Source organism: Salmo trutta, chromosome 17, assembly GCF_901001165.1.
Source record: "Salmo trutta chromosome 17, fSalTru1.1, whole genome shotgun sequence".
Lineage (NCBI taxonomy): Eukaryota > Metazoa > Chordata > Actinopteri > Salmoniformes > Salmonidae > Salmo > Salmo trutta.
This window is the reverse complement of record NC_042973.1, coordinates 42,130,408-42,147,712: the sequence shown is the minus strand read 5'-3', so window position 1 is coordinate 42,147,712 and position 17,305 is coordinate 42,130,408. Positions and strand designations below refer to the sequence as shown.

The 17,305-nt window shown below is 42.6% G+C and overlaps 1 protein-coding gene across 1 annotated transcript in view; it reads right to left on the bottom strand.

Annotated features, from left to right (window-relative positions):
• LOC115152214 (protein arginine N-methyltransferase 8-B) overlaps window positions 1-17,022 on the bottom strand; it is a 37,805-nt gene extending 20,783 nt beyond the window's left edge. Inside the window, exons 1-3 of the mRNA XM_029696834.1 lie at window positions 16,342-17,022; window positions 14,325-14,558; window positions 12,819-12,974 (exon numbers count right to left, since the gene is read on the bottom strand). Of these exons, the coding sequence (XP_029552694.1) occupies window positions 12,819-12,974; window positions 14,325-14,558; window positions 16,342-16,410 (459 nt within the window). The 5' untranslated portion in view covers window positions 16,411-17,022. The remainder of the gene's footprint in view (window positions 1-12,818; window positions 12,975-14,324; window positions 14,559-16,341) is intronic.
• Window positions 17,023-17,305: the final 283 nt, after the last annotated feature.

Sequence of the window (17,305 nt, the reverse complement as noted above, 5' to 3'; positions counted from 1 at the left end):
TGTCAGAGCTGCGTACTTCAGGTAATGGGCCAAGTAGAGGTTACTCACAAGTCGCCTGCCCGCAGTCCTCCCAATGGAAGCAGGACCTGAAGAACCTGTCGCCCACTCACGCTCTCTCTCTTTTATTTCTCTCTCTCGCTCTCTCTCTCTCTCTCCCTTTAACACAGACACACTCACAAGGCACACTGACACGAACACACACACACACACACACACACACACACACACACACACACACACACACACACACACACACACACACACACACACACACACACACACACACACACACACACACACACACAAACACACATTTGCACAGCTTGATCTCTGCCTGTATGAAAAAGCAGCTCCCCCCATGTCAGTGGTACTCTGCCGTCCTGTCTGGATTTCACAATGGCCACACTTTAGGGGCCCGAGGCCCATAGACTGGAACCCCACCAGGAGCGCCCAACTGCGCCAACTTCACATCCAATGTGCTTGATTTATTGAACTGACAAGAATTTTGTTTTTATACAATAAAGACGTTTTTATACAAGAAAGGCACTCCTTTATCAACTTTAAAGAATTCAATTGAAAGCCTTCACAGGAATAAAGCAGGGACACAGTTATACCGTCCGTAATGGGTCTGCGGTCAAACGACCACCCCTCATCACTGTCAAACGCTCCCTAAAACACTTCAGCGAGCAGGCCTTTTTAATCAACCTGGCCCGGGTATCCTGGAACGATATTGACCTCATTCCGTCAGTAGAGGATGCCTGGTTATTCTTTAAAAGTGCTTTCCTCACCATCTTAAATAAGCATGCCCCATTCAAAAAAATGTAGAACCAGGAACAGATATAGCCCTTGGTTCACTCCAGACCTGACTGCCCTTGACCAGCACAAAAAATCCTGTGGCATACTGCATTAGCATCGAATAGCCCCTGCGATATGCAACTTTTCAGGGAAGTTAGGAACCAATATACACAGGCAGTTAGGAAAGCTAAGGCTAGCTTTTTCAAACAGAAATTTGCATCCTGTAGCTCTAACTCCAAAAAGTTCTGGGACACTGTAAAGTCCATGGAGAATAAGAGCACCTTCTCCCAGCTGCCCACTGCACTGAGGCTAGGAAACACTGTCACCACTGATAAATCCACGATAAATGAGAATTTCAATAAGCACCCCCCACAGCAACTTGCACAAGCCTCCCCCATTTCTCCTTCACCCAAATCCAGATAGCTGATGTTCTGAAAGAGTTACAATATCTGGACCCAAAAAAAATCAGCAGGGCTAGACAATCTGGACACTCTCGTTCTAAAATTATCCGCCGAAATTGTTGCAACCCCTATTACTAGCCTGTTCAACCTCTCTTTCATATCGTCTGAGATCCCCAAAGATTGGAAAGCTGCCGCGGTCATCCCCCTCTTCAAAGGGGGAGACACTCTAGACCCAAACTGCTACAGACCTATATCTATCCAACCCTGCCTTTCTAAGGTTTTCGCAAGCCAAGTTAACAAACAGATCAGCGACCATTTCGAATCCCACCGTACCTTCTCCGCTATGCAATCTGGTTTCCGAGCTAGTCATGGGTGCACCTCAGCCACGCTCAAGGTCCTAAACAATATCATAACCGCCATCGATAAGAGACAATACTGTGCAGCTGTATTCATCGACCTGGCCAAGGATTTCAACTGTCAATCACCACATTCTTATCCGCAGACTCAGCAGCCTTGGTTTCTCAAATGACTGCCTCGCCTGGTTCACCAACTACTTCTCAGATAGAGTTCAGTGTGTCAAATCAGAGGGCCTGTTGACCGGGCCTCTGGCAGTCTCTATGGGGGTGCCTCAAGGTTCAGTTCTCGGGACGACTCACTTCTCTGTGCTGTATACATCAATGATGTCACTCTTGCTGCTGGTGATTCTCTGACCCACCTAAGCAGATGACACCATTCTGTATACTTCTGGCTTTTCTTTAGACACTGTGCTAACTAACCTCCAGACGAGCTTCAATGCCATACAACTCTCCTTCTGTGGCCTCCAACTGCTCTTAAATGCAAGTAAAACGAAATGCATGCTATTCAACTGATCGCTGCCCAAACCTGCCCGCCCGTCCAGCATCACTACTCTGGACGGTTCTGACTTAGAATATGTGGACAACTACAAATACCTAGGTGTCTGGTTAGACTGTAAACTCTCCTTACAGACTCACATTAAGCATCTCCAATCCAAAATTAAATCTATAATCGGCTTCCTATTTCGAACAAAGCATATTTCCCTCATGCTGCCAAACATACCCTCGTAAAACTGACTATCCTACTGATCCTCGACTTCGGTGATGTCATTTACAAAATAGCCTCCAATACCCTACTCAGCAAATTGGATGCAGTCTATCACAGTGCCATCCGTTTTGTCACCAAAGCCCCATATACCACCCACCACTGCGACCTGTATGCTCTCGTTGGCTGGCCCTCGCTTCATATTCGTCGCCAAACCTACTGTGCTCGGTAAAGCCCCGCCTTATCTCAGCTCACTGGTCACCATAGCAGCACCCACCGGTAGCACGCGCTCCAGCAGGTATATTTCACTGGTCACCCCCAAAGCCAATTCCTACTTTGGCCGCCTTTCCTTCCAGTTCTCTGCTGCCAATGACTGGAACGAACTGCAAAAATCACTGAAGCTGGAGACTCATATCTCCCTCACTAACTTTAAGCACCAGCTGTCAGAGCAGCTCACAGATCACTGCACCTGTACATAGCTCATCTGTAAATAGCCCATCCAACTACCTCATCCCCATACTGTTATTTTATTTTGATCCGTTGCACCCCAGTATCTCTACTTGCACATTCATCTTCTTCACATCTATCACTCCAGTCTTTAATTGCCATATTGTAATTATTTTGCCACTGTGGCCTATTTATTGCCTTACCTCCCTCATCCTACCTCATTTGAACACACTGTATATAGACTTTTTCTATTGTATTTTGACTGTATGTTTGTTTATTCCATGTGAAAATCTGTGTTGTTGTTTGTGACGCACTGCTTTGCTTTATCTTGGCCAGGTCACAGTTTTAAATGAGAACTTGTTCTCAACTAGCCTACCTGGTTAAATAAAGGTGAAATAAAAAATAAAATAAAAAATAATTAAAATAAATACCGATCAATATTAAACCTTGAAAGTGTCCGGATTCTGCAGTTATAGACTTCTACTCCCACTATGGGCTTGTATCCAGGGTAAGGTAGGTTACTTTCTAAATGTAATCTGTTACAGTTACTAGTTACCTGTCCAAAATTGTAGTCAGCAATGTAACTTTTGGATTACCCAAACTCAGTTATGTAATCTGATTACTTTCAGTAACTTTTGAATTACTTTCCCCTTAAGAGGCATTAGAAGAAGACAAAAAGGATCCATCAAACGCATGTGGTGTGTCGTCATAGTGGTCTCTGACATGTGGTCAGACTCGCTCAGCTGGAACAAACTTAAACTTGCACCGTTTTTCAATGCTGAATTGAATGTCATTGAGAAAACAGAAAGTTGTCATAATGTACTTTTTGCAAACATCCTTTCTGAGTTTAAAAGTAATCCAGGAAGTAATCATCTTGTTTTTCAAAAGTATCTTTAATCTCATTACAATATTTCTGCTGGTAATGTAATTTATTACAGTTTTTTCTGTAACCAGTTTATATGTAATAGAAGACATGTAATCAGTTACTCCCCAACCCTGCAAGTATCTCTGAGCTGTACGAGGTGATTCATGCTCTACACCACCCATTTATTCTCTGGAAAACAGAGAGGACAGGGCGACAGGGTGAAGCTGGCTAATGCTGGAGCCCTTGGTAAAGCCGGGGTAGAAGGACCCAGCTGTGGCTTGCCTTCTCCGTGCATTGCTGTTCTGGAGCTGTCAACCTGGGCACAGCTGGACCTCTACAACCCATTAGTAGCAGTGCCCATGGTAATCAGTCAGCTGCCAGCCTGCCACCACTGGCCACACACATCTGTTCCCCCAGTCCTGGCCTGCTGTACAATGGCATGTAGAGGAGAGAATGCCATCGATAATGTGTAGCCCTCACTGCTGCTCGATCATCCTATTTTTCCAACTTAATTGAGGAAAATAAGAACAATCCGAAATATCTTTTTGATACTGTCGCAAAGCTAACTAAAAAGCAGCATTCCCCAAGAGAGGATGGCTTTCACTTCAGCAGTAATAAATTCATGACCTTCTTTGAGGAAAAGATCATGATCATTAGAAAGCAAATTACGGACTCCTCTTTAAATCTGCGTATTCCTCCAAAGCTCCGTTGTCCTGAGTCTGCACAACTCTGGAAGGACCTAGGATCAAGGGAGACACTAAAGTGTTTTAGTACTATATCTCTTGACACAATGTTGAAAATAATCATGGCCTCTAAACCTTCAAGCTGCATACTGGACCCTATTCCAACTAAACTACTGAAAGAGCTGCTTCCTGTGCTTGGCCCTCCTATGTTGAACATAATAAACGGCTCTCTATCCACCGGATGTGTACCAAACTCACTAAAAGTGGCAGTAATAAAGCCTCTCTTGAAAAAGCCAAATCTTGACCCAGAAAATATAAAAAACTATCGGCCTATATCGAATCTTCCATTCCTCTCAAAAACTTTTGAAAAAGCTGTTGCGCAGCAACTCACTGCCTTCCTAATGACAAACAATGTATACGAAACGCGTCAGTCTGGTTTTAGACCCCATCATAGCACTGAGACTGCACTTGTGAAGGTGGTAAATTACCTTTTAATGGTGTCAGACCAAGGCTCTTCATCTGTCCTCGTGTTCCTAGATCTTAGTGCTGCTTTTGATACCATCGATCACCACATTCTTTTGGAGAGATTGGACACCCAAATTGGTCTACACGGACAAGTTCTGGTCTGGTTTAGATCTTATCTGTCCGAAAGATATCAGTTTGTCTCTGTGAATGGTTTGTCCTCTGACAAATCAACTGTAAATTTTGGTGTTCCTCAAGGTTCCGTTTTAGGACCACTATTGTTTTCACTATATATTTTACCTCTTGGGGATGTCATTCGAAAACATAATTTTAAATTTCACCGCTATGCGGATGACACACAGCTGTACATTTCAATGAAACATGGTGAAGCCCCAAAATTGCCCTCGCGAGAAGCCTGTGTTTCAGACATAAGGAAGTGGATGGCTGCAAACTTTCTACTTTTAAACTCGGACAAAACAGAGATGCTTGTTCTAGGTCCCAAGAAACAAAGAGATCTTCTGTTGAATCTGACAATTAATTTGGATGGTTGTACAGTCGTCTCAAATAAAACTGTGAAGGACCTCGGTGTAACGGGCGTCGTATAGAGGGGACCAAGGCGCAGCGTGTTGAGTGCTCATAATTGTATTTGAGTGAAAACGAACACTTTGACAAAAGAAACAAAATGACAGCCAACAGTTCTGTTAGGTTACATTAACGAAACAGAAAACAACTACCCACACAAACCAGGTGGAAAAGGGCTGCCTAAGTATGGCTCCCAATCAGAGACAACGATAGACAGCTGCCTTTGATTGGAAACCATACCCGGCCAAAACATAGACACACAACACATAGAATGCCCACCCCATATCACACACTGACCTAACTAAACAGAGAAAAAACAGCTCTCTTAGGTCAGGGCGTGACACTTGGCATTACTCTGGACCCTGATCTCTCATTTGAAGAACATATCAAGACTGTTTCAAGGACAGCTTTTTTCCATCTACGTAACATTGCAAAAATCAGAAACTTTCTGTCCAAAAATTATGCTGAAAAATGTATCCATGCTTTTGTTACTTCTAGGTTGGACTACTGCAATGCTCTACTTTCCGGCTACCCGGATAAAGCACTAAATAAACTTCAGTTAGTGCTAAATACGGCTGCTAGAATCCTGACTAGAACCAAAAAAAATTATCATATTACTCCAGTGCTAGCCTCCCTACACTGGCTTCCTATTAAGGCAAGGGCTGATTTCAAGGTTTTACTGCTAACCTACAAAGCATTACATGGGCTTGCTCCTACCTATCTTTCCGATTTGGTCCTGCCGTACATACCTACACGTACGCTACGGTCACAAGACGCAGGCCTCCTAACTGTCCCTACAATTTCTAAGCAAACAGCTGGAGGCAGGGCTTTCTTCCATCGAGCTCCATTTTTATGGAATGGTCTGCCTACCCATGTGAGAGACGCAGACTCGGTCTCAACCTTTAAGTCTTTACTGAAGACTCATCTCTTCAGTAGGTCCTATGATTGAGTGTAGTCTAGCCCAGGAGAGTGAAGGTGAACGGAAAGGCTCTGGAGCAATGAACCGCCCTTGCTGTCTCTGCCTGGCCGGTTCCCCTCTCTCCACTGGGATTCTCTGCCTCTAACCCTATTACAGGGGCTAAGTCACTGGCTTACTGGTGTTCGTCCATGCCGTCCCTAGGAGGGGGGCGTCACTTGAGTGGGTTGAGTCACTGACGTGGTCTTCCTGTCTGGGTTGGCGCCCCCCCTTGGGTTGTGCCGTGGCGGAGATCTTTGTGGGCTATACTCGGCCTTGTCTCAGGATGGTAAGTTGGTGGTTGAAGATATCCCTCAAATGGTGTGGGGGCTGTGCTTTGGCAAAGTGGGTGGGGTTATATCCTGCCTTTTGGCCCTGTCCGGGGGTATCATCGGATGGGGCCACAGTGTCTCCTGACCCTTCCTGTCTCAGCCTCCAGTATTTATGCTGCAGTAGTTTTTGTGTCGGGGGGCTAGGGTCAGTCTGTTATATCTGGAGTATTTCTCATGTCTTATCCGGTGTCCTGTGTGAATTTAAGTATGCTCTCTCTAATTCTCTCTTTCTTTCTTTCTCTCTCTCGGAGGACCTGAGCCCTTGGACCATGCCTCAGGACAACCTGGCATGATGACTCCTTGCTGTCCCCAGTCCACCTGGCCGTGCTGCTGCTCCAGTTTCAACTGTTCTGCCTGCGGCTATGGAACCCTGACCTGTTCACCGGACGTGCTACCTGTCCCAGACCTGCTGTTTTCAACTCTCTAGAGACAGCAGGAGCGGTAGAGATACTCTCAACGATCGGCTATGAAAAGCCAACTGACATTTACTCTTGAGGTGCTGACTTGTTGCACCTTCAACAACTACTGTGATTATTATTATCTGACCCTGCTGGTCATCTATGAATGTTTGAACATCTTGGCCATGTTCTGTTATAATCTCCACCTGGCACAGCCAGAAGAGGACTGACCACCACTCATATCCTGGTTCCTCTCTAGGTTTCTTCCGAGGTTTTGGCCTTTCTAGGGAGTTTTTCCTAGCCACCGTGCTTCTACACCTGCATTACTTGCTGTTTGGGGTTTTAGGCTGGGTTTCTGTACAGCACTTTGAGATATCAGCTGATGTAAGAAGGGCTATATAAATACATTTGATTTGATTTGATTTGTAGCCTATGAGTGTGTGTGTGTGTGCGCGTGTGTGTGTGTCAGCTCACACTAATTGGCACTGATTTCTCCCCTTGCCCGAAGACAGTGACAGATCCAGCACCTACCTTCAGTGCCATGCCTGAGTGGGCGCTCTCACCCACAGAGATCTGTATGCCCCTCACATTGCCTCCCAGCTCCCAGTGGTGCCAGAACGCATCAATCTATCTCTCACCCACAGGCAGTCACATAGCTCCTCCTCCCTGGAGACAGTCTCCAATTGTCACATAGCTACCTCTAAGGAATACATTTCACAAGGTTGGCTTAAAGGCAGGCAAATATCTGCATGCAGACTGTTCAACTAAGTGTTGCACGGTATTGGTATTGGAAGAACAGTAATTTGACCAGATGATCCAGACACACACACACACACACACACACACACACACACACACACACACACACACACACACACACACACACACACACACACACACACACACACACACACACACACACACACACAAACACACACACACACACACACACACGCACACGCCCTCAGAACAGCCTCAATTCATCAGGTGCATGTATTCTGGTGTCGAAAGAGTTCCACAGGGATGCTGGCCCATGTTGACTCCAATGCTTCCCACAGTGGTGTCAAGTTGGCTGGATGTCCTTTGGGAAGTGGACCATTCTTGACATACATGGCATTGCTGGTCTTGACAGCAGAATAGGAGTTCTTGATACACTCAAACCGGTGCGCCTGGCACCTACTACCATACCCCGTTCAAAGGCACTCAAATCTTTTGTCTGGCCCATTCACCCTCTGAATGGCACAAATACACAATCCATGTCTTAGTTGTCTCAAAGCTTTAAAATCGTCTTTAACTTGAAGTGGATTTAAGGTGAAGGTGACATCAATAAGGGATGATAACTTTCATCTGGTAAGTCTATGTCATGGAAAGAGCAGGGGTTCCTAATATTTTGTACACTCAGTGTAATTGCACATAGCGTAGTTGAACCACTGGGCGATTCCACGCCAGCGTAGAAACTTCATTAGGAGGAAGGATGTTTGACATGCTTTTTACATTTAGAGTTTATTTCCAAAACGCTATATCGACCAAATTTTCACATTTGTGTTTTGTCATCAGAAATTATTGCTTATCATGTGGGTGTAAAATATTACTGCTCTCAGATGTTTTATTAATAGATTTTAGGTGTGAATTAAAATGTTTTTCTTGCAAAACGCTATTTATTAATTATTTACCTGAAATTGAATGTTGGTATCCTGTATATTTGATGCTGATATGTAGTTGTCTCATCTAGATACAGTGCCTTCAGAAAGTATTCATACCGGTTGACTTATTCCACATTTGTTGTGTTACAGCCTGAATTCAAAATGGATTAAATATATGTTTTTTCTCACCCATCTACACACAATGCCCCATAATGACAAAGTGAAAACATGTTTTTAAAATTATTTGCAATTTTATAGAAAATGAAATACAGAAGCATCACTTTTACATAAGTATTCACACCCCTGAGTCAATACATGTTATAATAACTTTATTATTCTTATTATTCTTTCAAATATTCTTCAAACTCTGTCAAGTTGGTTATTGATCATTGGTAGACAGCCATTTTCAAGTCTTGCCATAGATTTTCAAACCGATTTAAGTCAAAACCGTAACAAGGCCATTCAGGAAAATTCAATGTCGTCTTGCTAAGCAACTCCAGTACATATTTGGCTTTGTGTTTCAAGTTATTTTAATGTTGAAAGGTGAATTTATCTCCCAGTATCTGTTGAAAGCAGACTGAACCATGTTTTCTTCTAGGGTTTGCCTGTGCTTAGCTCTATTTCATTTATTTTTATCTCAAAAACTTCTTAGTCCTTGCCGATGACAAGCATACCCATAACATGATGCAGCCACCACCATGCTGGAAAATATGAAGAGTGGTACACTGTGATGTGTTGTGTTGGATTTGTTTTGTATTCAGAACATAAAGTGAATTTCTTTGTTTTACTTTAGTTCCTTATTGCAAACTGTATGCATGTTTTGGAATAATTGTATTCTGTACAGGCTTCCTTATTTTCATTCTGTCATTTATGTTAGTATTGGGGAGTAACTACAATGTTGTTGATCCATCCTCAGTCCATCCTCCTATCACAGCCATTAAACTTTGTAACTGTTTTAAAGTCACCATTGGCCTCATGGTGAAATCCTCTCCAACAACTGAGTTAGGAAGGATGCCTGTATCTTTGTAGGGACTGGGTGTACTGAGACACCATCCCAAGTCTAATTAATAACTTCACCATGCTCAAACGGATATTCAATTTCTGCTTTTTAATTTTTTTACCCATCTACCAATAGGTGCCCTTCTTTGCGAGGGATTGCAAAACCTCCCTTGTCTTTGTGGTGGAATCTGTGTTTGAAATTCTCTGCTCCACTCAGGGACCTTACAGAAAATTGTATGTGTGGGGTGCAGAGATGAGGTAGTCATTCAAAAATCATGTTTAACACACACAGAGTGAGTCAATAAAACCTATCATGTGACTTGTTATGCACATGTTTACTCCTGAACTTATTTAGACTTGCCATAACAAAGGGATTGAATACTTATTGACTTAAGACATTTCAGCTTTTTAATTTTTAATTAATTTCTAAAAATGTCTAAAAACGTAATTCCACTTTGACATTACGGGGTATTGTGTGCAGGCCAGTGACACAAAATCTCAATTGAATACATTTTAAATTCTGGCTGTTACACAACAAAATGTGGAAAAAGTCAAGGGGTGTGAATACTTTCTTAAGGCACTGTACTTTCTGTAGGCACTGTACATTCTGAAGGTACTGTAAGCCCCATTTTGATCAAGAAAAACCCTGCAAGGAATGACCATCCATGAGATCAAATCCATTGACTCCATTTACCATTCACTGTGTTGTTGGTGCTCATAAAATGTATCAGAACTTCAGAATTAACAGAGAGCCCACTCTGGAAATGTGATGTAGTTGTACAGCATATTGTTCCAAACAATGTGTCTTATAATGAAAAGGGCACTTCTGAGATTCATATTCATATTTGTAATCTTGAATACATTTGTGAAAATGTGTATTTCATAATCTAGACATACTCCATATGTTAGAGCACACTATAAGGAACATAATGGCAATAAGATTTTGTCTACATAATGCACTGTTCACAGATCATAAGATCTTACAAGAGGTATATATACAGTGCCTTCAGAAAGTATTCAGATCCCTTGACTTTTTCCACATTTTGTTACGTTACAGCCTTATTCTAAAATGGCTAACTTTTTTTTTTTATCCTCAGCAATATACCCACGATACCCCATAATGACAAAACGCAAACAGGTTTTTAGAAATGTTTGCAAATGTGTTAAAAATAAAAAGCAGAAATACCTTATTTACATACAGTAAGTATTCAGATCCTTTGGTATGAGACTCGAAATTGAGCTCAGGTGCATCATGTTTCTACGCCTTGATTGGAGTCCACCAGTGGTAAATTCAATTCATTGGACATGATTTGGAAAGGCACACACCTGTCTATATAAGGTCCCACAGTTGACGGTACATGTCAGAGCAAAAACCAAACCATGAGGTCGAAGGAATGTTCCGTAGAGCTCCGCAACTGGGTAAGGGTACTGGGGAAGGGTACCAATAAATGTCTGCAGCATTGAAGCTCCCCAAGAACACAGTGGCTACCATCATTCTTATATGGAAGAAGTTTGGAAACACCAAGACTCTTCCTAGAGCAGGCCGCCTGGCCAAATTGAGCAATCGGGTGAGAAGGTCCTTGGCCAGGGAGGTGACCAAGAACCCGATGGTGACTCTGACAGAGCTCCAGAAGGACAACAATCTCTGCAGCACTCCACCAATCAGGCCTTTATGGTAGTAGAGTGGCCAGACAGAAACCATTCCTCAGTAAAAGGCAGATGACAGCCCGCTTGGAGTTTGCCAAAAGGCACCTAAAGACTCTCAGACCATGAGGAACAAGATTCTCTGGTCTGATAAAACCAAGATGGAACTATTTGGCCTGAATGCCAAGCGTCACGTCTGGTGGAAACCTGCCACCATCCCTATGGTTAAGCATGGTGATGGCAGCATCATGCTGTGGGGATGTTTTCAGCGGCGGGGACTGGGAGACTAGTCAGGTTCGAGGGAAAGATGAACGAAGCAAAGTACAGAGAGAACCTCAATAAAAACCTGCTCAAGAGCGCTCAGGACCTCAGACAGCGAAGTTTCACCTTCCAACAGAACAACGGTCCTAAGCACACAGCAAAGACAACACAGGATTGGCTTTGGGACAAGTCTCTGAATGTCCTTGAGTGGCCCAGCCAGAGCCCGTACCTGAACCCGATCAAACATCTTCGGAGAGACATGAAAATAGCTGTGCAGTAAGGCTCGCCATCCAACCTGGCAGAGCTTGAGAGGATTTGCAGAGAAGAATGGGAGAAACTCCCCAAATACAGGCGTGCCAAGCGTGAAGCGTCATACCCAAGAAGACTCAAGGCTGTAATTGCTGCCAAAGGTGCTTCAACAAAATACTGAGTAAAGGGTCTGAATACTAATGTAAATGTCAGTTTTTTATTTGTAATAAATTAGCAAAAATTCTAAAAACCTGTTTTTGCTTTGTTATTATGGGGTATTGTGTGTAGATTGATGAGGTGAAAAAAATACATTTTAGAATAAGGCTGTAACATAACAAAATGTGGAAAAAGTCAAGGGGTCTGAATACTTTCCGAAGGCACTGTAGGTCTAAAAATGCCACTTGTCATTATTTTCAAAAAATATCACTTGTGATACAAATGTGAAAAGCATGTCAAACATCCTTCCTCCCAATGACATTTCTTTGTGATCATTGCCAGAACAATAAATATATACACGCACGCGCACACGCACGCACACACACACACAGCTACACAAACAGACAAAAAAACCTTTCCAAGACCAATGTACTAAATGAGAACCACAGGGTTGTCAACAAGCTACTGGCCCAAATCCAGCATGCATTTTCAGATATGCCTAGAGTGGAAATTACTTCTGCTTCACAATCCACAACTCAGCATCTGAGAGCTCTAAAATAGAGAGAGCTTATCCAGACAACCTGCCTGACAAGCAGACAGCAAATAACCACCTGAGGTAAACCAAGTCTGCACCATGACAAACTCATACATTCATAAACAAATAACTGTACATATGCATATGTATACACATGTAAAGATACAAGTACACACACTCGCACGCACACACACTCACTGGACGCACGCACGCACACGGTCTGGGGAGAGCAAACGGCTTGTCGGGCTAGGCTTCCCAGCATTTCCTGATGCTGTCGGATATGATGGTTCTGCCTGATAACATTCTAGTCCGAGGCCAGACAGGGAGCAAGGAGTGAGGCAGCTTCTCGTACCCCGTACACGTGCTTGGCTCCCGCCTTGGCTGCAAACATGGACAGGATGCCGGTCCCGCTGCCGACGTCAAGGACAATCTTGTCCTTGAAGGCGTGCTTGTTGTGGTACATGGAGTTCCTGTAGGTGAGCGTCCTCACTTCGTCCTTCAGCATCTCCTGTTCAGTGACAAATGATTGGTATCAGGGTGGGAGGTGTCAAAACCACTTCTAACAGTGTATCAAGGTGAAAAACAAGGTGTTTTTCAATCAAAGCCATATTAACTTCCATGACAATATGAACGTAGACTTAGTGTAGTGTGAGTGGATGAAATACAGTATATTAAATATGAATCCGCCAGTCACTGTAATCCCACCCTTCCATTTCAGACACACTGGTCCACATTGAAAAACAGTGGGGGGTTACTCTTAAGTCAATTCAACCATTCTCTTTCTCTGTCTGTCAGGAACATTCACAGAGCAGAAATTATAAAAAAACAATCTGACCTAGTAAATTAAAAAAATGTCACAGAACAAACCCCATCTCACAGGTCTTACTTGAAATATGCTCTCTACCCTTCTGACACCCTCCTCCCATATACCCTGGAACAGTTGGACATCTCTGGGGAGGAGCTGCAGTTCTGTGAAGTGTTAGGCTGGTTGGCTTGTCTTTAGTGGAACTAGCTGGAACACAGTACATCTCTGGGGAGGAGCTGCAGTTCTCTGAAGTGGTCTAATGTGGGCTGGCCTTTAGTGGAACTAACTTTACATAGAGTCATGTAAGAACACCGTTGGTAAGAACTGAGAGTATATTTACAAAGCATCTTAAAGTAGAATAATAATAATAATGATACTAATAATAATAATAATAATAGTATTACTAATAATGATACTACTACTACTACTAATAATAATAATGATACTAATAATAACAATGATTATACTAATAATAATAATGATACTACCAATAATAATAATTATAATGATACTACTACTACTACTACTACTAATACCAATGATACTAATAATAATACTAATAATAACAATACTAATAATAATAATACTAATGATAATAAAAATAATAATAATGATAATAATAATAATAATGATAATAATGATAATAATAATTATACTACTACTACTACTAATAATAATAATACTAATAATACTACTACTAATAATAATACAACTAATACTACTACTAATAATAATAATGAGACTAATAATAATAATTAAAAAATATATATATAATACTACTGATACTAATTATAATGATGATACTACTACTATTAATAATAATACTACTACAAATAATGATACTAATAATACTACTAATAATAATAATACTAATGATACTAATAATTATAATGATGATACTAATAGTAATAATAAAAAATAGTATGAGGGCTCATCTAAAATCAAGACCCCCCCCCCCCCCCCCCCCCCCGTCTAATCTTATGCTGATCCTAGATCAGCATTACTACTTTAAGTTTGAGAGGCTTGATGCATACAGCCCCTGGGCAGCCCTACCTCATGGATTCCAAAGTGGGCGTAGGAGTCAAAGTAGTAGTCCCTGGAGGTCATCTCCTCAGGGTTGAGGAACTTGGCCATCTTCCCCCGGCCAGGGCAGCTAGGCAGGGAGGCAGCGTGGGCTGCATGGGGCGGCCGCGGGACATGGTGGACGGAGGGCACAGGCTTGGGCAGCGAGGTGGGCTGCACGCGCTGAGATTGGATGATGCGGATTGGCTGTGGCTGCTGCTGTTGCTAAGGGATATTAGAGAATGGTAACACACAATAAAGACATCATGGGGCGGGAGCAGATTTCTAAAAGTCAGGTCTTCTACAGAGAAACAGTGGGCGAAGGACATACTGTATGATGCTAAAACTGTAAAACCCAATGAATTGATTTTGTGTTAGCACAATATTCTTTGCATTCACCTCACAATCTGTGGGAAGAACAGATCTTGCAGCAGTTTATATTCTTTGCTATTTTCCTCTCTCATTTGTTCTTTCAACGGTCACTGGCTTTCCCATGGAGCCCCAGAGGTGAGTGGACCAAGCGTATTTGTCTAGAGACAACACTAACAGTATTGACAGGATGTCTGTCTGTCAGTCTGTCTGAGGAAAGCAGAAGATACAGAATTCTACAAAGAATGTGTGCCTGTAAAACTCTGATCGTCACCTTTAATGCCTGCTGGGAGAGCACAGACAGAAGCCTGTCTGATCAGCCCATAGCTCAGCGGAAGAAAAAGGATCGAGGATTTCCTTCCCTTCCAGACATATTATCAAGAGCGGAAAAAGGGGAAAAACGAATTTGAGCATTCAACTCAATCCATGTCATGTTCTGTTCCCTGGTGCACATATATCTTAAGATTTACATTTCACTCTCATGGCTATCAGTGATATTGATCTGGCCTTGTTAAAGAGAGTCAGTCCTTCTCCTCAGTCTTGTGCTCGGCAGCCACTCTGACTGTGCAACTTTGTCTTTGTCCTTGTTTTGCCTAGTAATGAGGATGGTCTGTCAACAGGGGGTGGAGCAACAGGCAGCTCCAATCACTGGCTCCATTCACACAGAATAACCTGTTCTATTCACATACTGGGTAAGCAGAAAGATACATGGCAACAAACATTACTTTCACAGATGGACAAACAGGATGGGCAAAAACAAACACAGAGACAAGAAAAAAAGTGTATTAAAACTATATGGGTACCACAGTAATCATTTTTTACCACCTATCTTCTGTTCCTCAAACTTTTACTCTCAAGCATAGAATGCTACAATTCTCATGTTAACTACATCTAAAGTAAACCCCCGGTTCTGCTGATGAGAATTGTTCTCCTCTCTCTGCTCATGCAGGGAGTAGTAAAGGCCTAGTGCAGTAATTTGGTGGGATGTTTAAAATGTATATCAATTCGTTTTTTATTGTGATTTATCAGGGGGTGCTGCAGCACCCTCAGCACCCCTTCAAACCGCGGCTATGCGTTTCCCCGGATGATCCACTCAAGGGAGCAAGCCAAGACAGCCGTTCCAGTTTGAGGTTGCTACAGGACCAAGGACAGCGCACCAGCTAGAAACGCGGGCTTCGCGCCTTAAATCACGTTTCTCTGAATCTTTACCTGTGACTGACCGAGTGCAACCTTTCTCTGGATTACGAACAAGCCAAAATAATTAGTGGCAAACACGAGTAGGCTATCATTAGGGTAGCTCCTATTAAACAGAGTGTCACACGAATCAATTACGTTTACGGAACTCAACTAATGGTCAATGGACAGTTTGAAGTCACTGTATGCTTAGGATAAAAATATTGTATGAGTGAAGCATGCCATTTGGTATAGACATTTTACAGGGCATAGTCTATGTTGCACAAAAGTGGACCCAAAGAGTACCAACACATATATTGCAGAGGTACCAGCATACACTTGTGCGCCCAGTGCTTTCCATGCTTGAAATGAGAAATTAACCTGACAATAACAGCGCAGTGGACTATTCATCACTCACGTTGATGTGTAGCTTTGCCTATGAATGAATCGAAGATTGCACACCTACCTCAGTGCTCTCAGACTCCGCCATTTTCCCCCTGAGCAGCATACAGCGGGAGGAGTGTTTAATTCCCATAAAAGCCCAGGAGATTTGGTCTCGAAAGGATGAAATTATTATTTTTTGAAAGGATTTAGTCGGAGTTATTTTTGTCCACACTTTTCCTCAACTTGTAATTTACAGAGACAATTGCTGTGAAATTATATTTCAAAGACAAAAAAAACGACATAAAGTCTCACAGGAGTAGCGACCTCTATTAGCAGATAAAAGTGTTCTGGATTCCATTGTGCAAAAGTTATATGTCTCCCATGTCGCTTTCTAGGAGAGCATACGGCAAACCTCTCATCACTTTGCAACCCTTGAGGAAAATGAATAAGGTAAACGGCATTCCATGTTCTCCAGCGATGTAGGCTACTCTAGATCAGGTGCAATGCACACTATCAGATCACATTTAGGAGCAAGTTGTTAATTTATGGTCGGAACATTGGTGTCTAAAAATAGAGACCCATATCCCTATTGCTGTGATGTCTTGGAGAAAAGCAGGCAACATGTTATTTCCTTAAAGCTTTGGGTTGTCACACTCTTGATCACCCCTTACAGATGTTCATGCCATCTTATTTTCCACGAGATTATATTGCAAGCATTGCATATTTAAGCCTATGAATAACGCAATAACTACTAGAAGAGTCCATTCCAGTGCAGGCAGCTCCAAAACATAGAAGGGCTCAAGCTTTGCTTGATCTAATTTCCACTTTGTCGAATTGCTAGGCAGCCTCATATGGAAAGTTCAACTTTACTCTCAGTTTGAATGTGAAGATATGACAGGATGCTCAAAGCCTTGATACTTGAAACAGAAGGCACCACCACCTCAGTCCGCGTGTGAAATCAGTGCATGCTGCTCGCGGGGATTGCTTTTTCACCTTCTCAGCTGATCCTGTCATTTGAGATGAGTTCAAACACCTCAGTGAGAGGA